The sequence below is a fragment of the Buteo buteo genome, chromosome 16, assembly GCF_964188355.1.
Source record: "Buteo buteo chromosome 16, bButBut1.hap1.1, whole genome shotgun sequence".
In the NCBI taxonomy this organism is placed as follows: Eukaryota; Metazoa; Chordata; class Aves; order Accipitriformes; family Accipitridae; genus Buteo; species Buteo buteo.
Genome location: NC_134186.1, coordinates 14113748 through 14136348, shown reverse-complemented (window position 1 = coordinate 14136348; position 22601 = coordinate 14113748). Strand labels below are relative to the sequence as shown.

Below are 22601 nucleotides of genomic sequence, written 5' to 3'. Positions count from 1 at the left end.
ATTTTGAGCAAAAATGTTTCATTCTTATGGGGCATTGTTCTAACCATAGCGGTAATTACTCTGCTCAGTGTTCTGGAGCAGGAATTTCTAAAGAAGCTAATGGGCTTGGTGGTGGGAGCTCTTGGGTAAGATTTTGTGGCTCATGTTAGGCAAACTGCTGGTTTAGAGGATCATAACATACCCCTCTGGCCTTAGAGTTCATGGATTCACTAAATGAAAAACATAGCTCCACGCAGACAGTATTTCCTTCTCAAATGGGCTGGATGCTCTCTATCTCCACACAGAAGAGAAGCACAGACACTGCTAGAACTGGCGACTGTGAGCAGAAGGTCCCCTGGACTATCACCACCAGCTTAAAACGTAAGTGTATAATGGGACCAAAAAAAAAAAAAAAAAAAAAGTCAAAGAGATGGGGAGCATTGGCAGTGAGGAAGACGAACTAAAAAAATGAGCCGGTAACCTCAAACTCGAGCCGCTTTACCTCCCAGGTGAGCTGGAAAGTGAAGCGGCCTCAAACATGAGGCAACCCCTGAAAATACTTTGCCGTTCAAACCGTAGTTCCTAGCATCCCTCCAGCACTGCGTAAATATTGGCTAACCTCTGAAAACTGTTTGGAAGGACCACGATGTGGATTTTGCAGAGGGCACGCCCACATCTTGCAAATAGCAGGGAAGTTTGCTCGCTCGGCTTGCGTCGCAGGAATGTATAAAACCGAGGAGGCAGAAAACAGGAAAGGCGGCCGCTGGCCTCTCCCGGCGCTGGGGGAGGACGGCAGCAGGTTCGCGAGGACTCCTCACAAAGAGCCCCTGTCTGCGGGGAACCGGCCATTGCCATTTGGCTCGCGTCTTGAATAGAGGGCACTTTTTCAGCAGGTTTCTTGGGGAACTTGAGGCATTTTCTCCGCATAGCACATTTATTTCTAAAACCACCCCATCCTACTTCCCGAGAGGTGCGTCTGATGGCTGCTGGGAGAAGTCCCAGCTGAACACTGTGCCATGTTCAACATGTTCCCCAACCATCCCAGCCTGACTCGGGACCCAGCCCTTCTCTCCCTGGCCGAACCCTTGCTAACTGATGCTCACCTACTGCTTTTTAAGACGATGTGTTTTTAGTGATGAGGAACCAGGAGAGCCTGCTCGTGACCTGCTCCTTGAGTGATATCCTTTGGGCCAGGAGACCTCCACATGGCCACCCTCAAGGGCCATTTTGGGAAGGAAGGGACGGTGTGGTAACATTTACTAAAATCGCCACATGGGTAGGTTGTGGTCCAGCTCACGCGGGAAACCAAGAATATCTGTTGAGAACACCACATCTAAACAGGTATCTTTAAAAAAATGCCTTTACATGTCCTAAAATACCTGTGCTACCACTATTTGCGAAATGAGAGTGGTCTGTGTACCATTGGTTGGCAAAGTCTTTTGCCAGGCATGACTCTGTGCCTGCCCAGGAAGCAAGTGGGGCTCTGCACCCTGGAGACATTCGCTGCATCTTCTTCTCTCGACCGCAAAGCGACAGACCCTTCCCGCCGAGCAGCCCACCTGCCCCCACGGATGTCAGAAAATGATTTCGGGAGATCAAACCTGCCGCGGCATCTCATTGCTCATCAGCCTGAGCATGGAAACACCCTTCCCGTGAAGTGAGCCAGGCTGCAACCTCCCCTCTGCCCCTCTGCGCCCGCTGCAGCCAGCCCCAGGTCCATGGGTCCAAAACCCCGGGTACTGCTGGTCTCTCCTCTTGTGGCCCATCTTTGGGAGCAGCGTTGAAGGTGCAGCACCTGGGAGCCCACAGGAGCTGTCCCGGCTCCCCCAGGCTCCTAACCGGCATGGCAAGGGTGGGAGCGAGGGCCCTCAGCGGTGCTGGAGGGCTGCTCTGTCACGGACATGGGCTGACTGTGGGAACAGCATGGAGGAAGATGACATATTTTGGCTCGGCTGGGGGAAAAGAAGGGCTTTCAACGGGTGCTGACACCTGCCTGGGGTCACCATTGCCCTAAGGGGCCTAAAGCTGCGACCTCTGCAGCCCTGCAGTAAGCCGGCACCTGGGCAGTCTCTGCCCAGGCAGCACCACCCTGGGGATTAAAATTAATTTTATTCCCTCTAGGGGAATAAAATCATCCAAGTTGTCTTTGCTGAAGGGTTCCAGTTTCCCAAAGGCAAGAGCTGTAGGTACAGGGAGAGCCAGGGTGTCCCCAAATGGGCAAAGACTGATAAAGGTCCGTCTTTTCCCTTGCTGTTTGCAGACGAAAAGCTCGCTGTGGTAACAAGTCTCCGAGGCGCACATGAAGATTACGATGATGTTCTGGGCCCAATTTTAGCACCGTGTCAGTTATGCTCCCCCTCCCTTTCCTTTCATACTCCTCCATCCCAAAACAACAAAAGGCAATGATTGCAGTGACCTGCAGAAAATGTAAAGCACAAGCCAGCTGATCCCTGGCAACACAATAGCGAGATTAGTTCATCTGCAGTGAACAAACACGTATTATGTGGGTTTTAAAGTTAGGAGAGGAAAATGCTGTGGTTTTCATGTATTTCTATTCAGTAAGGCTGCAACTTATTACTTCCATGCAGCTGAGAAGCCCTATTTTTAAAAATAGCCTTCAGCTTGTTTAGAAATCTGCAAGCATCTCGCTTTGTTTCGCGGCAGCGTAATAAAAAACCCCGAGCCAGAAACGAGCCCGTTTTCCTCCACGGGCATCACCTCCCCCGCCCCAAATCCCCCGCGCCCCGCGGATGCTGAAAAACCTCCCGGCGACGCTCCTCGGGAAAAAATAACAATAAAAATTAATAAAAATAATAAAACACACACACACACGCACGCACGGCCCTACACGCTGAAAAGGCAGCACGGGGCGGGGGGGGAACCAAGCCCGAAAGCCGCCGGGGAGGAAGCGGCGGCGGAGCCGCGGCCGCCGGCAGACAAAGGGAGCTGGGCCGGCGGCGGGCGGGGAGCGCCGCGGCCGCCCCCCGGGGCCGGGCCAGCGCCGGGGCCGCCCCCCCCCACCACTCCGGGGCCGTCCCCCTCCTTCCCGGTCCTCGGCGGGGCCGGGCCGGGCCGCTGCCGCCCGCCGCAGCCAATGGAGGGCGCGGGCAGGAGGGCTGCCGCCGGGGGCCGGGGGGGCGGCGGGGGGGTCCCCGCCAATCGCGGCGGGCCGACGGCGGGGAAATACTATTATGCTAATGGTTGTTTTGCTCGGCCTCGCGGGGAGCGGGGTTTAAAAGCCGGGCGGCCGGGGGTAGGGGCTCAGAGGCGGGAGGCAGGGCCGGCCGGAGCGCGGAGGGGAACGCGAGGCGAGGAGCGGCGGCGGGCGGGGGGGGGGCACCCACCCCTTCCTGGCCCACCGCAGCCCACCCAGCCACCCCGCGTCCTCCCCGGCGGCGATGTCCACCGTGCGCCTCTCCGGCGCCGCCGCCGCCGCCGCCCTGGAGCGCCTGTCCGCCCGGCGAGCCCTGGGCGGGCCCGGCCGCAGCCCCGTCTGCAGGAGCCTCTTCGGGCCGGTGGACCACGAGGAGCTGGGCCGGGAGCTGCGGAGCCGCCTGCGGGAGATGGGGGAGGACGACCAGCGCCGCTGGGACTACAACTTCCACACCGACACGCCGCTGCCGGGGCCCGGCCGCCTGCGCTGGGAGGAGGTGGAGGGCGGCACCGTACCCGCTTTCTACCGGGAGACGCTGCAGGTGGGGCGGCACCGCGTCCCCCTCCGCCGGGCGCCCCCCTCCCCGCCGCCGCCGCCGCCCCCCGCCGCCGCCGCCAAGGGGCCCGGGGGGCGCCTGAGCCGGGAGAACCGCGCCGCGCCCCGCCGCCGCGGCATGCGGCTCCGCCGGAGGGGCCCGACGGCCCGCATCACAGGTGCGTGGGGGGGACCGCGGGGGGGACCGCAGGGGGGGCGGTGTGCGGCCCGCCGCCGCGGCTGACGGACCGACCCTCCCTCCCTCCCCCCCGCCCCGTTCCCCGTCCAGATTTCTTCGCGAGGAGGAAACGGCCGGCGGAGCCCAAGGCGGCGGCGGAGCGCCCCGCCAGCTGCCCGCCGCCCCCCGCCGCCGTGCCGGCTGAGCAGACCCCCCGCAAGCGGCTCCGGTGAGCCAGGTGAGGCGTGCCCCGGGGGCGGGCGGGGGTGGCCGGGCGCTTTCTGCGCCCCCCCCCCTTTTTCAACCCCCCGCACCCTTTTTTTTTTTTTTTCTCCCCGATAATTATTTTTTTGTTTTTCTCCTCGTTTCTGTTCTTCCCCAGACTTTTGCACTACGGCACCCACGGGAGAGGCGCGCCGCCCCCGGAGGCGCGGCGCCCCGGAGGCGCGGGGGGCCGGGACGGGCGGCGCGGCGAGCCGGGACCCCCCCGCGCCCGCCCGGACCGGGACCGGGAGCCGGAGCCGGAGCGCCTGCCCGCCGGCCGCGGCCGCGCACGGAGCAGTGTTAACGTACAACTGTGCAATGTATTACGTTTTGTATAGAAATGTATTATGCCTAATGTGAGTACACTGGCCAGAAGTGTAAAGCTTTAAAAGTCATTTATATGAAATGTTTAATCTCTGCTGAGCTCTCAGTGCAAAATAAGAAAGGAAAAAGGAAAAAAGGAAAAAAGCAAGTGTATATTTGTACAAAACTTTTTTTAAGAGTTATACTAACTTATATTTTCTATTTATGTCAGAAATGTGGATAACTTTGACATCCAATAGTCTTTTTTTTTCTTTTGGTTAAGCCAAAGGGCACTATATTTGCTTTTGTTATTTACAAAATGTAAATTTATTTTTATAGTGGGAACTTTTTTTTTTTTGCATTCACAAGATGTAGCTATGAATCAAAATATTTTTTAGACTTTACTTGAAGACAAATCTCTTTCAATGGTTCCTGAGCCGGTCTGTACCACTGCCATTGCAAATAATGCCACAACTTCAATAATAATAAATAAATAAAAAAAGCCAGGAAACCCCTGCAAGGCTGCTCGGTGTGTGCTGTGCAGACGCCCTCGGAGGGGCGAGTGAGAGCCCGGGGGGGCTCGGACAGGCCCGAGGCCGGGCCGGTGGAGCCGTGCCCAGCTCTGCGCCTTTCGGGAAGGGGGGGGGGCTCCTCCCGTGCCGCGGGGCACCAGGCGCTTCCACCTCCACGGCCCGGGGTGCAAAGCTTGAGTGCAAGTCAGAGGGGAAAAGGTTTGGGTTTTTTTCCCTTGATAACAAGTCGGTTTGAGTACTGGCGGAGTTAACCAAGTGTAATGGGCACAAACATCCTTCATCACACCCTGAAGTTGGCCTTTCAGCACATTTTATGACTATTTCTTTATTTGTAACCATTTCCCTCCTTTTTTTTTTTTGCCTTCTTACCAAAGCTGTATATACCCCCCCCTTGAGAACCTGGCTGTGCTGGGGCTGCTGTGTCCCTCACTTAGGAGCAGTGTGGGGAGGGGGGTGACTGGTGCATGCAGACCACAGCCCCCCAGTGTCCTAAACAGGCTCAGGGGAGATGCCCCTGCTTTGGGGGGGGGCATACACATTCCCCACCCCTTCCCAGCCGTGGGCCCTCAGCCCCTGACCTGGACCTCACAGCCGTGGCTACTGCAGGGAAAGACTTCTGGGACCTCTTGCCCAAGTCCAGCAATGATTTACAGGGCAAACACACAACAGTGCTGGGAAAGGCAGCAATTCCAGCTAGCCATGAAAGAGGGAAAAAGGAAAACAAACAGACAAACCCCTCCCGACAGACAAAATACCCAGCATTTTGGCATTAATGCTTCTGTGGCAGCGCTGTCAACCACGCAGCCCAGGCAGTTTGCGGGGGGCACCCCGTCCCCATGGCAGGTTAAAGCCGTGGGATCTGCGTGAAGCCTGACGGGGTCAGGGCACGTGCCCCGCTCAGGGTGCCAAACCCTGCGCTGCCTGGGGGGGGACAGACAGGTCTGGTCCCAGCTGCAGGTGGTGCAAGGATTGGGGTGCTGGACAGTACAGATGGGGAGGGGACCAGGGCTTTTAGAGGCATGGGGGCTGGCTGGCCAGATTTGTCCCTTTCAGACCCCACTCCCCACCCTGTCACCTCCATGGAGTGCTGGACCCAGCGGTGGGGCGGGGGGTGCGAGGGCATCGCTCCCCGGCCCTCTGAGCTCTGCAGCGATGCTCTTTCACGGGGGGTGGGGGGGAGGGACCCGAGAGAATAAGGCTCAAGGTTTATCCGCATCGTCTTCCCCGGGCCCCCGCGGCGCTCCTCTCTGCCCCCCCGTCACGGCCGCCAAACGCTCCTGGCTGTAAAAGTAACATTGATTACCTCCAGCTCCGTGATCGCTTAATCAGAACGGGATTATTTTACGCACCCGCATCAGTGGCCGCTGACTCAATACGATTTTCCCCCTCTTTGAAAAGAAAAATAGCTTTTCCCTTTCCTTGTGAAAGCCAACAATACCCGGAGAGAGGCAGCTGGATCCTCCAGGATTTATGGGCTTTTCTCTCGCTTTCATGAAAGCAGGTGCCTTTGGGACCTCCATTGTCCCAGCCCCCAACTAATAATAGGACTTTCTGCAATGAAAGATCCCTGCTCCGGGCTCCCGAATACCTTGGCCGGAGGAGCCGCCGCCTGCGCCGAGGTGTGCCCAGCCCAGCCCGGGAGGAAAGCTCCCACCCCCGGGAGAGTTTAGGCCCAGGGCTCTTCACTGAAGCGACTAATTCCAGCTCTCGGGCATCGCTAGAGGAGCCGGCGGGTTTCCAGACCCTGGCGGGGAGGGCCGCGTCCCGCAGGCCCCTGGGCTCTGCTCTCCTTGAGGTCCCGGGGGTGCGGGAAGGGGTGCGGGAAGGGGAAGGGGTGCGGCCACCCCCGCGCCCTGCCCCACCCAGCCCGGCCGGCCCTCCTCGCCCCGGCACAAAGCACACTGCCCCTATTCTTTCGGCCTTTGTAGCCATATGGCAAATCCATGTAGACACAGCCAACATCCATTTATTCAGGCACATAATGTCCCGCAACAGGGAACAATTGGAACTTTGTTTGCTTCTATTATTGATGCGAATGGGCGACAGAGAGAGAGAGAGAGAGAAAAAAAATCATTTAACTATAAGAGATATCCAGCTAATTATGAACCATATGTGCCTATAGTTTCAAAGCAATCCAATGAAGTTCATTTTAAATCTAGACTACTTTATTAGTACGGAAGACAGATGTCTCAACAGTACATGCATCAGAGGAAACCATGTAAAGAAGTTCTTGAAATATTTAACTAGGACTCATTCATTGTCAGAGGGGCTTTAAAGTGCCCTTTATCATGAGAATGCATAGGCAGAAGCGGAGGGAGGCTGACGGGTGTTACCGCCAACCCACTTACCCCTTAGCGGTAAATCCCAAATTCCACTTTGGATTTGAGGGCAGGAATATTTTTGGAAAGGATTCAAAATATCAGGGGTCTTGAAGGACCAAGGTTGCCGCTCATTACAACTACAAAAAGTCAGGTCGTTATTTGAGCCGCCTTAATCCCAGGCTGAAGCCAGCTACGCAATTAGAGGAATAATCTACCCCACATCACCACCGCTCCTTCTCCCAAGGAGCAGAGCCGCGCATTTGGGGGATGGCCACTGTGGTTCCTCCCCTGCCCCGAGAGAGACCGAGACGGGAGCGTTAACATTGCTGCACCTCCAGAGATTTGTTTCATACGAGCATATTTCAGTGTGAATCCTGTGGTGGGTATCTAAAGGGAAAGGGCACTGCAGGAAGACTGGAAGGGAAGCTTGGCGGGAGAAAGTCTTTCAGATTTTTATTGTTGTTGTTTTTCGTTTAGCAAATGCAATTATCAGCAAACAATCTTGGCAAAAAGGTTAGCGCTATCTTTATGAGCGCAGCAAGATCTACCAGTAATTAAGCCACTTCAGTTAGATGAATGCAACATATGGTTGACACTGGGAATCATTCTCCTTCCTAGAAGCAACTTTTCTTTCTGGGCCAAAACTTGTTCTATTATTGCTTAAAATAAACAGAAAGCTGCTTTCCACTTCTTGAGCAAATATTTGTTGCTAATGAGCAGGAGGTGTAGGTAACAGGATGGGGAAAAACCCGTCATTTTTAAAGAATAATTTCCTACATTTGAGTACAGAAATAAAATAAATTCACTAAATGCCCAACTGACTTACAACAAGTTGCGATGGCTTGGTAGGATGGTTACACCGGGAGATGCGTGCAAAGAATGCATGTGGGGTGATGGAAATTGAATTGACCGTGTTTAAGCAGAGAAACAGATAGGAAAAGAAAGAGTGTGTGTGCATATACTAACACACACATATATGTACATGAAATAACTAATCAGAGAGTATAAAATAATTAATCAGGGAGCTGGATTTTTTTTTAGCTACCTTGTCACCTATTGCTACAGAATAAACTCACAATGGTTTTCCAATGCCTTTCCCCCCCACGAGCCTGTACCCTCTCAGAAATGTTCTTCTTGACAAGCATTTTTGGAACAAAGCAGGCCAAACACAAACCAAAAGTCTTTTCGTAAGATGAAAGGATGGGATTATATCTGTTATTCTGACTCACAGAGAAAGGAGGAGAATCAAGCATCTCCTCTCCCATCGCACAGTTTCTAGTACTAAAGACTACACAATCTCTTTTCGTGTCAGTGGTGAAATTCCCAATGAAAAGAATTTAATGGTTTTATTTGTTTGTTTTTTAAACCAAGGGGTTTTTAGCTGTATATTTCCAAGAAACTTTTGTTGGGAAAGATTTTGGGGGAAAAAGAAAAATGCTAAACAGTTAGGTGAGCTGTACAAATGTAAAGGCCCTGAAGCAGGCCCTGCTATGAGGTAAAAAAATAGCTCAAACTCTCTTAAACACAGGACAAACTACATTTTGGAGCCACTTTCCCCAATCCTCACAGCCAAGTCTCCGCTCCAGGAAAACCAGTGGCCAGTGGTGGCTGTGCAGCCTCACATCAGCATCTGTGGTGTCATGGGGTCCCAATCTATAGGATGGGGACAGGGATGCAGGGAGAGGGAACAGGAGGCAGCACCCAAAAACATCTGGGGTGGGACTAGCAGGGTGCAGGTGTAGCAGAAGCACAGCTGAGGCTGGGGTATGCTGGAAGGGGCTGGGCAGTGGGCACCAGACTCTGCCGGTGTGCACGAGGGGAGGGAGAGAAGGGAACAGGCCACGACATTTATATTCTGCATTATATATTCATTTATATTTGTATTTTGTGCAGGCTTTCAGAGGCTGCCTGACCCCAGCAAATCTCTGCTGCCTGCAAATACCCATTAAACTCAACCGGTAACATCCCGTCCCTCCCCTCAACTCATCTGCAGATGGGTGCTAAGGATAATCCACTATTTTTTATCCCTGTGGCCCAAGTCAGCGTGGGATCTAAAATGCCCCAGCCCTGCTGAGGAGTCCCTAGGCTTCACATCACCCCAGGATTACTCACTCTCCCCTACCAGATTTCCTTTAGCATACTCAATGCGCTCTCTCGCACACGCACTACACTTGTATGTCATGCAGAATGAGGATTGGGAAGGAAACACTCAGGTTTTGGAGGTGCCTGAGCTGTCTGTACGATTTCAGCCCAGATCCTTTGCTAATGGTGCATTTTCACAGGCACGCACACCATTTCTTGCCCCAGGGCACACGCTACCCACTTCATGCAGCGCTTTCCCTTGCAGAATGAATCCAGGCTGTGCGGCAAAGGGGAAATTGCTGGGTAAGCTCTTGCCAGAGAAGCTGAGAAAGTAAAGCAAGGGCCTGCAGGATGCTTTCGCACTTAATCCAATGCCAACAATCTAAAATGCCCCAGCCCTGCTGAGGAGTTGTGGGCTTCGCATCGCCCCAGGATTACTCACTCTCTCCTACCAGATTTCCTGTAGCATACTCGATGCTCTCTCTCGCTCACATGAGAGTTGGATACAGGTTTTTTATTCTCTGGAGGACAGTTGGCTCCTCCTGACCTGTTTCTGCAACAGAGGCATTGTGCAGTTCTGGACAAGGTGCTTGACGTTTTCACAAGCAGCTAGTAATCGTGCCCACCTTTGCTGGGCATCCGATAAGAGATTCTTGGGTCCGACTTGCAAAAGCATTGAGCAGCCACAGCTGCAGCCAGGGTTGCTGAGCACCGGGCTCTGCCCGTGGTTTTGGCCAGGTGAAGCCCAGGACTTCGAAGGGGATGGCTATGGGGTACCTTGGACCAGCACTCCGAATTAATTATTGGCTCCCATCTCTCTTTCTGTTGGCTTCCCATCATTAAACAGGGATAATAACACTCATCATTTATATTTTAATCCATTAATGCTTGGAAAGCGCTCAGATACTACCATGAGCAGCACCGTATAAGTCCAGCGGGGAAATTAATGTCTTTGAGCAGGGTTTGAATAGTACGCGGTTAATAAGACATAGCACCGTCCATTGAATGGCAAGAAAAGCAAAATTGAGCAACTGCTCATTAAGCAAGCACCGTTCACTCTGTGCACTCCATGCGATCATTTAATTAAAAGATTTTATCATCGTGCACAGACACAAGGGGGCAGAGCCAAGGCCCCGTCTTCCCTCATCCTCTCCTGCTCCGCATCAAACACACCAGAGTATTTCTTGGATGTAACCTAGAACGGGAACCTAAATAACATTCCATATTTTTTTTTCCAAGCCCTACAGTAACAGAAACCACAACCTGAGCTTTGACAAGTCTTTTCGCCTCACCACATCTTTTTTTCCCTGCGTGCCATCCGTCGATCCCACCCTCACCCTGCGGACTCTCCAGGAGGAGAGGGACAGGACGACCTCCCAAACTCCTGCGGATGCAGCACCTTGACCCCAAACCACACTCTCCATCCTTGCCATCACGGCAAGCCTAGGAAATCACTGCTGTGCCTGGCTACGAGGTGTGGGGAAGGAGAAGAGTTTTTCACAGCTGGAAGATGCTTTGATCAGGGCTGTTTTCGAGTGACACTGGATTAGAGGGACCGAGCATGCAGCTCCTCTTGCACGCTGCTCCCTGCGAGGGCTGGTGGCAATACACATGCAAACCAGCCACCTTAAACAAACAAAAGCAAAACCACCCTCCCCCAAGAATACAGACCATCTCATCTGTTTTTACATGGAAAAGTCTCTGTTTGGGTCACATTAAGATGCTTGAGACTTACTGGGACCTGAGGTCTACAGCAATTTACTCTGGAAAACAATGGGCACAAATTAAGTTGTTTTCATACATCCAGTGGTAATTGGTTTAGCAAAGCCTGGTTTTCCTAGGACCTTAAGTTTTCAAACGTGGCTCTAGTTAACATAGCTTCAGTTTTTCTGGGGCTGTACAACATCTCATCCGCTGGTTGGTGGTCCCAAAAGCTTTGGATTTTTTTTTTTCTTTTTTTTTTTTTTTTAGATTTTGCGCTCTCTCAGATGAGTGAACAGGACTGAGAATACTGGCACCTGGTTCTCCATTTTCTTCTGCACATTGTCAGGCTAAACCTGTTTCTTTGTCCCTCTAACCAAGGGAGTCCGGCTGCGTATCCCTCCAAAGGGGGAAGCCCGCCTTTCGTGCCAAGACCGAAACTTTTGGAGCTGCTACGACCAGGCTTTTCTGCCCAGGCTGCTGTTGGAGAGCGTACGGTGGCACCTGAACCCCCCCTCCGCACTCCCAGACTCTCACCCCTCCTCTCCGCTGGCTGCCAGGCGGGATTGCTGTCCCGTGCCAGGCGGGCAAGGAGCCCTGGGAGCGCAGCGGGTTACTGGATGGTACAGGGCTTTGGCAGCGCTGGGGGAACACGCGTGTTTAATTTGCGCTGGGATGGCAAAAGGCACCTCCCCGACACAAAGACCACCCCCCTGCCAAATTTCACGTTCCCCCTCCAGCACCTGGGGGACATGAGCGGGGCAGCAGGGCACGGCTGGGGGGAGAGGGGGGACACCCCGCAGCCGCTAGTGGGAACCCCTTCTCCTGAGCTGGGGTGCTCCTCCACGGAATGGCCAGGCACAGCCTTTCTACAGTGAAAATAACAATAAAATAAAAATAAAAGCAGTAGTTTGCATTTGCTGTCGGGTGTGTAGCACAGGACAGCACAGTTCCAAGCAGCAGCAGCAGCAGCCACCTCTGCAGGGGGATACAGCAGGAGATTTGGGGATAATTTCCATAATAACCACTGTTACTGAACAGCCATAAAACACAGTGTGCAGAGACACCTTATCAGAGGGAATTAGCTGCAAATTAAAAGATGTGCTTGTTGATTTTGGTTTTATGCCTGCCTGCAGGATTTTGAGGATTTGGTGCAAAAATTCTCTTTAACCATATTAAATGAGAAAAAAAAAATCCTGATGTCATTTGAGAGCTATTAACAAGCAGAGAGAAAATATGGAATTTATATTTGAAGCTTGATCTGTGTTCACTGAACTATTCTGTCAGAGGAAGGACAGCAGGGGGGGAGAAAAAAAAAACGGAAGAGAATAAAACTTTCCCAATTATCATATTTCCCTGAAATTCAGCTATACAGAACCAGGATAATTACAGGCTGAGGAGAAATATTGCAAAACGTCAGCATGGAAGGGTTTTTTTCTTGACCCTGTGGACTATAATGGGAGATAAAGAGATTGACCATTTTGGGAGGAGGATGCCTTCATTTCTCGACGTGACTGTAGATTATTTCGGCTTCAGGAGACAAGAATGTCCCTTTAACATCTGACCTGGCCTTTATTTAAGAGCAGCACTTCACGGTTCAGGAAAGACAGACAATTTTCTAATTCCCAGCTCTGCTGGAGGCTGAGGCAGCAACTTCCAGACAGGACACCTGCTAACACTAGAGAAATGGCATTATTATGTCTACAAGTTTACAAATCTGAGGATCAAAAAGCCTTTGCTTCTGCTGCTACTCCACAGGCCAAGGACGACGACTTCTTCAAAACAGAGTTTCACAGAGGTTTTTCTTCCCCCCTCCAAGAAATGGTTTCTTTTCACTTTCAGCAGATCGGTTTCCACGTGAAAAAGTCAATAGTCAAAGAGTTTCCTAAGTTTCATTGGTGTGTAGCAGAAAGGGGATTAGACCTGGGGCCTTTTTCTGGCAAGCCTTTAAGCAAATAAATGTTCTTGAATTCTTAGAGAAACAAACCTAATTTAAACAAAAAATCCAGAATATATGGGATTTGCCCCTCCCCTCCCCAAATTTAAAAAGAGAGAGAGAGAAATAATTACTGAAGATTTAAGGGGTACTAGAGTTAAATCTTTGTCTACTGTAATTTTGCTTTTATTTTTGCTAGTTATCCCAAAGGGAATGGCTGTTTCCACATTAGACCATATTCACAATGAGTTATTAAGCCCTAATATCCAGTGTAATGCAATGGTTCGTTTTTAACAGATCAATTCAATCCAGAGCTGTGATTCCCCAGCAGTGAGAGAGGAAAAAGTGGACTGCATGCCCTCCCGGCCCCCCAGTTCAGAGTCCTACCTGGTAGGCAAAGGCATTGCTTAATTCCTACGTACCCACAAATCCCAAAGCAGAAGCCTGCAGTTTCTCTCATAGGGCACAATCAAATCACAGTGGATGATGACTTTTAATGGGTGTTTTTTGTAAGCTCCAAAAATCACAATAGACAGACCATTCAAAATACAAAAGTTGAAAATTATGTGCATATACATATATATATAAAGATGAACATTTTGTACTGCCTAACAGCCAACTATTGCTCCAGAGCTGCTCGCCCAACCTGCAGACATGGATCCAGGTGTCTGTGCCAGTAATTTGCCAGCGTGCATAACACCTGGGTCAGCATTTGCAGGCTGGCTTTAATCAAGCCAGAAAACTAAGGAGAACTCAGGCAAAGCAGTTAGCTAATATGCTCCAAAGTCAGCAAGAAAACATCAGCATCTTGTTCTAACAAAAAAGCCATACAGGAAAAAATATAGATTTTAGAAATATTCGTATTATAGATATGAACAGAAAATGATAAGCTGTCTGGTAAGTTTGTCTCTCTGCACTGTCAAATAAAGACTTTTCGCTCATTGCTATACTTTTCCCACTTCTCCTCTGTCCTGGGAACAGGCTCTTAGCGTCTTTTAAGAGGCCTGGGCACCTCAGTGAGCCCAGATTGGAACTCTCCCCTGCCAAGCTACTACTGCTCTGCGAAGGTGCCACCTCGGATTTCAGTAGGAGCCATCCCATAGCTCTGCCTGTGCTCGCCCCCAGAGCCCCAGCCTTGGACCGGCTGAAAAGCTTGGTGCTGCCTAATCCCTGTCCAGCCCCATTGGCAGCTGGGGCAGATCCTTGGGCCTTTCCTACTGGTGAGGGATTTGCTGTAGAGCACACTTCCAAACCCAGTGCCACCTAAAACGCAGCAGCGCCTTAAAAATAGGACTGAGGGGAAAGGAATCGCGGGTTTTGCTCGCTGCGTTAGCGGCACAGCAGTTGGGATGCTTACCCGGCTGACCTGCCTTGGATAACCCTCCTTGTAGCTGAAAATCCAGGAGCCAAACCCGCACCTCCACCCCCAGGGGCAAAACCATCCTGTTGTCCGGTGAAGAAGAGGAGCACGGCCTCCCCTCCTCCCCCTCAAGTTACAGAGCCTCAAGTGGGGTGCTTAGGTACCCGTGAGAGGGTAGCTCCAGCCCACGGCTCTGCCCTGGGTTACCCCTGTGCGGGTGATGGATTGCCAGCATGCGGTGGGACACGTTAACTCACGCCCCGATAAAAAGGAGGTGGGAAGGTGTCTGGGTTTCATCCCGTGCAACTGCTGCAAGCACTGTCTCCCTGTCTTTCAAGAGGGACACCCCCCCCCCCTTTTGTTCTTTTGGCACTTTTTTCCTCGTTGAGAGCAAGCATTTAAGTGTGACCACTTTTAAGGCATTTCAAAGGCCGCAGCCCCCATTTGGGGACAAGCTCATCCTACTAAAACTGAGCGGGACTCTGGAGAACCCCAGGAGGAGGGTACACCTCTCTCAGCATCTCTCCCTGACCCGTTTTGGTAGCTTTCCCCTTTGCACCACACGTTTGGAGGCGGCCTGGACCCCTGGGGGGTTTGCAGGCCGCGGCTGCCCTTCCGTGCACCCCCCGGTCCCTGTCCTCACCCTCAGCTCCCCAGACCTGTGGTGGCACCCGCTCCCCTCTTCCCATCGACATCCACACTTGCCTTTTTGAAAGGAAGTTTTAAAAAGCGAGAAAACGCTTAGTTTCACGCCAAATCCAGCTTTATGACCCTACTGATGGCAAGATGCTAGCTAAAGGAAGGTTGTTCCCATCGCCCCAAGAAGATGAATTTTCCCTGGATTCAGGGAAAATCCGCCCTGCCTCCCACCCCAAACCGCTTGCGCCAGCTCAGGAAAGAGAAGGATTTGCCTTTTTCCTGGGAGGAAAGCAGTGGGCAAGGCAGGGAAGGAGGAGAGCTTTAAAGGAGGGAGCGAGGAGGCCGAGCTCATGCACGGATTTTAATCTGATCACTTCCCTGTCAAACTAATCCCTGCCTGACTCAGATCGGACTTTTAGAAACGTGCCTGGAAACCAAAAAGCAAACCTCGTTTCAATGAAGCACACACTCCGCAGCCCCCATCTGCAAAGGGCCGCAATTAAATGCAAAAAAAAAAAAAAAAAAAAAAAAAAAAAGAAAAAAAGAGAAAAAAAAAAGAAAAAAGGGGGGGGGGAGAGAGAAAATTAGCATTTTCCGCGGCCATCTGGCATGAGGAGCAGGCGATGGGGAACAAAAGGAGATTTAGGCAAAGGGGAGAGGCGAGTGTGCCATGGCATTGACCTGCAAATGAGCCTTTGTGAGCGAATTAAAGCTTCCCGGACCCCCCGGGACACCCCAAAACAGGCACCATTACAAACCATCCGGACAAAAACCCACTCATCAAAATTGTCTGCGTTTGAAGGGGGCGAGGGGGGGGGGGAGACCATTTAAATCTGCACCTTCCCTGCCCCCACCCCCTGTAATAGGCGGTTAATAGGGGCTTGGCGGGGGGGGGTGGCCCCTCTGCACCCCCGGCCCTACACCCTGCTCTGACGGTATAACGGGGGGGGGGGACGACGACGGACGGGGACGACACATCTTAGAAACGTGTCTCGTCCATAAAACGCAAGCGAAACGTTATTTATAGCCCTAGCCCTAAACAATAGGGAAGGAAAAAATAAGAGGAGGGGGGCATTTGGTGATGTATTAGCTTCCAGATGCTGTTTATTTAATTCGGGGGGGGGGAATAGCGTTGTTTGAAAGTATATTTCCAAAGCAATTATTAAAAATTGTTTTTCCCCGGGGATGGTAGAGAGGAAAGGGATAATCGGGGGAGCCACGGCCCAAAAAGAAATGGAAACCCGTGAGGGTTAGAGCTTTTGTCTCCCATGACTCTTGCCTTTAAACTGGGAAAGCGTGAGGATTTTGAAGTGAAAGCGAGGATTTTGGCCTGTGCTAGATACATGAAAGGGGGTGGTGGTGGTGGGGAGCCATCTCCCCCCCATCCCCTCTCCAGAAAGGGACTAAGGACTAAAGTCGGGGCCCAGCTGGGGGAAACTTGTAAATGAAACGTGTTTCTTTTATGGTCCTCCCCGCCGGGGGACAGCCCCATTATAACCCACCAGCTATATAGACTCAGCTGCCGCCTCCCCGGGCCTGCCGCAGGTACAGCGGCCCGGGGGGGGCTGCAGCCAGGCGGACCCCTCCGCCCGGGCCGGGGCTGCACGGCCCCCCCACTACCCCCGCCTTGGCTGGGCTGGGCTGTGCAAAGCCGAGCAGAGAGCCTTGCTCGGGGGGGGGGGGTGGATGCGCACGCCCGGCTGCGTGCATGCATGTGCATGCATGCAAGTGCATGCATGCATGTTTGTGCATGCATGCGGGTGCGTGTTTGTGCACGCACGCACCTGCGTGTGCCCGCGCCCTGCAGCAGGTGAGCGCGCTCCCCCGCGGGCTGAGGGCTTGGGGGGGGGGGGCCCGGCGGTCGCAGCCCCCCAGGTGCCGCTCCCCCGGGGTTTGTTTGCAGTCAATATTCATGTGTTTCTGTCACCGGGGCGGCTCTTTTCACAGTGATCAGCCGGGCAGAAGGCTGAATGACAGGAGACTCGTGGCTCGGCTGCTTTCGGGGAGGGGGGGGAGGGACGGATTCAAGCCGCCCGACCCGCTGCCGTTGCTTTTTTTGCGGGGGAGGGGGGGGGAGGGCTCGGCCCCTGGGGGAGGGGTTGCCCTGCTGGGGGTCTCCCCCCGCCAGCGAACAGCTGGGGCTTCGGAAGACCCCCGCCCCAAATACACAGCCAGCCGCACGCAGGCACGGCCTGGGGGCTGCAAGGGCAGCGGGCCTGGTCGGTCACCCCCCCGGACCCACGGGTGCCCAGGGACGGGGTCCTCCACGGTGGCCGCTGTGGGGCGGCTGGAGGCTGGCTGGAGGCTGGCGGGAGCCCGCAGACCCACGGTGCGGAGGGGAGCCCCCGGTGGTGGGCTGCCCTGAGCAGGTAGGGTGGCTACCAGGGCCGGAGAGAGGGCTACCAAAACATTTGGGGGTTTTCTGCCCACCGAGCACCAGGAGACTAGCAGCAGCGTGCGCCTCGCACCCCTGTTGCTCAGGGCACTGCGGTGCCACGGAGAGCGGGGGGCACGGCTCTCCTCGCCCCCCCGAGTTATTGCCAGGCCGCACCAGTGGCGAGGGAAGAAACCCCCACTCCCAACTGGGCACGGTGGGGGCTGCCCGCCGCAGGGATGCGTGTGAGCCCGGTGATGGAGGAACCGCGGTTTGTTCCTTCCCACTTGCCCAGGCGCCTTCCCCTCGCCTCGCAGCGCTGCTCTGCATGCGCGTGTTTGGTTTGGTTTGGTTTTTTTTTTTTTTAAAAAGTCCACAAACTTGAGATTCTCTGTGCAACTCGCGGGGGGCGAATCAGTATGAGGGAGCGCCCTTCTCATTGAAATCGGAGGTGAATAAATTATGAACAGGCGAAAATTGGAACAATGTCTCCGAGCGAGTGTTTTCTAGAGAGTTACTATTCCAGGCTTTGAAATCAATTGATACATAATTAGATTCCTCAAGAGAGGACAAACAAGGGCTGCCATTCACCCCCTCCTTCTCCCACATGCATCCCAAAGAGAGACCGGAGGCTTTAGCAGAAACCAGACAGCCAGCATTCTCCAGCACTAAAAACATATTCTGGCTTTGGGTGTTCATTTAACAAACAGATCCTTGAACCTTGCTTCTGTTTTCAGTTTATTTCGACCATGTTTCTTTGTGTTCAGTTCATTAAAACATGTCTCTTTTGAGATCTATTTTTACATTTCAAGAATCCAGTATTGTACTTTTGCGGTGGCAGATGGCCCTAGACATCCAAGCATAAGCTCTTTCCTGCTTTTTTCCCCTCTTTCTTAGGTCCTTTCTGCGCCACACTTGAAGCTGTTAGCAGCAACCATCCCTCTTTGCAAACGTCTGGGGCTGGCGTGCGGTTCAGCACCGGGGTACAAACATGCTGCAGTCCCCGCTGTACCCTCAAGCTGTATTTTAAGCAGAGCAGATGCTACTTTCTGTAAAATAAGAGCGCTTCACAGCTGGATAGATCCTGGTCATGCAGGTAGCATGCCAACTAACTTTGCATCTTTGCCTCCTGTTTACCTCGTGTTAATGTTCTGTAGTCCCCCAAATGACTTTATTAGCTGTTAAGGTTGCGTTTCATTCTTGAGGGAGAGAAAAGCTAGGTACAACAGCAAGGGCACAGAATAGGATGCCTGAAAATAAAGATCTGGATTCATGAAAGAGCTCTGAAAGAACAGGAAAAAGCATACAGTGATTAGGAAAAAACATTGTAAGGGTTATTGAACAAAACAGCAGCACCCCTGGCCAAGTGGGCCATCTAATCAAAGGCCAATGGCTTAGCTCCTCTGGCTACCCTCCCAATTGATGTACTAGCAACAACCACTTCAAAACCTGGTATCAAACATGGATCGGAGCGCTGCACCATTAGCATAATTTATGTCAGATATGAACAGGATTAAAAAAACCCTGTACCAGCAACAAGAAAAGAAAAGCTGCCTGAGCTGCCGTAGACCCACCTCTTAGGTAAGATTCCAGAACTATGGCCTACAATAAGTTGGGTGTCTTGAAGACATTACAAACAGAACGACAAATTCCTGCATCTTATTAAATAGTATGATCTTTAGGAGAGGGTAAGGGAAATCTGATATATGTGTTGTATGGAAACTTAGGCAGAGGTAAATATGGCCTCTGTAGTAAAAAGAAAAAAAGGCTGAGAAGTTTTCCAACAAAGATAACAGATAATAACCAAAGCAGAAGTGTGCAAATATATACCAGAGGAGGCTATTTTGTTTATGTTTGGTGCATAGATGGTATATATTTCTATCTGCATGTGCATACGTGTGTATTTCTCTATCTGATTTTGTGTGGTTCACTGTTCTATCTGGGTTAAGCAACAGGCTACAGGCAGAGGCAGCTGGAAGATCTCGGTCAGCACAGGCAAGACTGGATTTTGCTGCTTCACGGATGGTGCACAAACGTGCCAACACAGTTTGCTCCCTGATGGGTGCACAAACGTGCCGACACGGTTTGCTCCCTGATGGGAAGCGGGACAAGCTCAGAAGCACGCAGTGCTACTTCTGCCAGGCAATGCTCTTCCTTGGTGCCCCCCCCCCCGTATCCCAGCCTTGACCAGAGCAACCATGGTACTCCGGCATAGGCAAAAGGGACTGCAGGCCAGTTTGCTGTCTTGAGCAGTCCATTGCTTTAAGTAATGGCCCGCGTTGTGTCCTGTGGCAGCCCTGCCTACTGGCAAACTCTAAAGGAGAAGAATATGGATTGGAGTTAGCCTCAAAGGTTTTGGGGTTTTTCTCCTCCAGCCTTAGCACAGTCTAGAAATCCCAGCATATATCTTTTTGCCTTTCTGGTGAGTTAGGACAGGAGTTTAATACGTATAGCTTGGTGGAATGTTTCCACTGCTGCTGCAATTCCTCATGCTGCTGGCCCCAGCAACAACACGGAGTGCAGCTGGGACCACCAGCGACTCCTGGTTGGGTGTACGAAATGCTTCAGCTGCACCGGGAGAATATGACCCAGGATGGCACAGCAGCAGGACCTGTACTAGCAATCGCAGACTCCTCCAGGATAAGCCTATTTCAGATTTGCCTCCAAAGAGTCCCAGGATTCTGGGAGTGCACAGGAGGGGAAGCAGCAACACAAGCTCCTTCCTTTCCCCCCCATGTGGCTTCCATCAACCTTCCTCTGATGGGACCAGACTCAGAAATGAGAAGTGGCAGAAGAAATCTCTGTGTTAGAAGCTATTTCCACCTCACAAACCACCTTGGACTTCCACAGTTCAGAAGCTGTTCTTTTTACCCCCATTCAATTGCCTCCTCCCTCCAAACTCAGAAGGTGCAGGTGGAGACTGTCTGGGAATGGAACAACCCACAGGCTTATAGCCTGGGTAGAGGAGGACCTTGGCAGCTGCAAGCAAAGTCTTAGAGAGGTTAGAGAAAGGGACAACAACAGAAGTAGTGAGCAGGAAGCATTCATGGGGCAGGGAGTATTTTGGGCTTGTCAGGAGAGGAAAGAAGGAAAAAAAAAAAAAGCTCTGCAGATCCAAGCTTTATTGCTCTTAATCCTCCTCAAGATTACCCAGGTCCTTCCAACATTTGCTTTTTTCTTTCCCCATCATCCTTGTTATTGCTTGTCTTGGTGATTTGCTTGAAAGTGTATTAGACAACTCTAGATCTTTCACTGGTAGATGCATCAGGATAGAGGACAGGTAGTATATATCCACTAACTCTCCCACAGCTAGCACAGTCCTCTAGAGAGACCTGCCAGATAACCGCTTTGGAGAGAAGCTCAGAGACATCTGGAGTAGCCATTTTGCCTCATTGTACATAGAAAAGAAAGACTAGCTAGGGTATGAGGATGGGCTAAGAATATAATCAAGGGCAGTGGACAAGCTGATGTCACATTGCTTATCTGTATTGCTGACTTCAGGTCTGCTGGAAAATCCTTTGTGCAGACTCCCCTAAAGTCAGTGGATTTCTCTGCAGGCGGAAGAGTTCCCCGCCAAGCATCGGTTTGCGAGTCTGGGGTCTCAGATCACAGGCTCTTTGGGGTGGATTTTGTCTTCTAGCAGTTGTTCCTTTCTGAGTGGTAGATGCAGAAATCCATTTTTTTGGATGCATAAGTTTTTTCATGATTTTTTTCTTTGTATGACCTGGTTTTCTTTTTAAATTTTGATCCTTTTCATGCAAAGGACTTCTTCAAACCAGGCCTGCATCGAGGGCCACTAGAGTTTGGGACTGAGGACCGTTGTTAGCACTCCCTGGGCCCTGGAGCGTGATGGCTCCAGCGCTTGTAACCAGAGACGTTAGCGGTGACTGCGGAGGGGATGGTCACCACATTTCAAGCAACAACGATGTACCGGAGATGACATTCTCAGAAACAGCGTCTGCTTAAAAAGGAAAGTGGCTATTTGTGGATTTTGTAGCACGGTTAAAGAAGAGATGCTCCGAAGGACAAAGCAAAGCCTCACAGAATTCATAGTGCGAGGGTTCAGCCTCGTGGCAGGAACTGCCCAAATCCCTCTGCAACGTAAAATGATGGGGGGGAGAAGAAAAAAGAAAATCACACTGGCGCGGGCTACAGCCCGGGGTGGGAAAAGGGCAAACCGAGGCGGTTTCGGAAATCCCTTCGTTTTCCCCAAAGCCGCCCCAGTCCCGGCGGGAGCGGGGCGGCAACAGCACCGCGGCGCGCGCGCTCCCCCTGCTGGCCCCGCGGCGGCAGCGCGCCCCTCCGCGCCCCTCCGCGCCCCTCCGCGGGGGGGGTGGTGAATGATCCCCCCCTTCCCCCCGGCAAGGGTGCCCAGCCGCCGCCGCGGCAAGAAAAAGCAGCAGACCGTAAATTTCTCCTGGGGAAGGGTTAGCATCCCCGGCGCTGGGGTGCTGCGGGGGGTGGGAGTGGGGCACCCACAGGTGGGAGAGGATGGGAGGCTCGCCGCGTGCCTCCCCGTATCCAGGCCTTCTAGGGGAAAAAGCAGCGTGAGCCATTTTCCAAAAAGCTGCATTGCAATCAACTCGCAGGAACGCGTTCCCCCCAAGACTGCGGAGCATCCACTTCCAAAAGGAGAGCGGAGGAAAAAACCCGTTAAGCTCACACCACGTCTTGCTGCAGTCTCACCTGCCCCTTTGGGTGGAGGAGCCCAAGAGGAGCGCGAGGGAAGACAAGCAGAGGCACCACGGCACATTTTCCCGGGTGCTGCCCATTTTCTGGGTGAAGAAGTGCATGCGGAGCCCCACTGCTGCTCCTGTTGTGGAGGCCTTAACGTTGAGCAAGAACTGAAGCTGCGACTCCAGAGCAGCTAAGCCGGACTGCGGAGACAACCCGTGCTGTCTCTGGTTGTGAGGGAAGCCAAAGAGGAGCAGGTGAAAAAGGGCTCAAATGAGCAAATCTGTTTTGGGACTGAGACACCCGTCCACCACCACCCACCAGGGCTGAAAGTCACTTGCCTAACCCCAGTGAGATACAACTCCATTGTCAGTGCTGAGCTTAACGCAGCAGATTTTAATAACAGCTACAAGAAGTTAAGGGGGAGAGCTAACCATACTGGAGTGGGAAAATTTAAACGTTCGTACTGCTCCTCTTCTCACAACAGTTGGACTTTTCAACCAAGATGGTTGGCACCGAACAGTTGCTATCTAATATTGCCTTTTTAACACAGCACTTCAGAATTAACC

General features: G+C 52.4%; 1 protein-coding gene across 1 annotated transcript; it reads left to right on the top strand.

Annotated features, from left to right (window-relative positions):
- Positions 1-3223: 3223 nt before the first annotated feature.
- Positions 3224-4948, top strand: CDKN1C (cyclin dependent kinase inhibitor 1C). Its single transcript, XM_075047056.1, has 3 exons — positions 3224-3846; positions 3957-4083; positions 4228-4948. Exons 1-2 carry the CDS (start codon positions 3378-3380, stop codon positions 4076-4078), a joined length of 591 nt encoding a protein of 196 aa, XP_074903157.1. The 5' UTR covers positions 3224-3377; the 3' UTR covers positions 4079-4083; positions 4228-4948.
- Positions 4949-22601: the final 17653 nt, after the last annotated feature.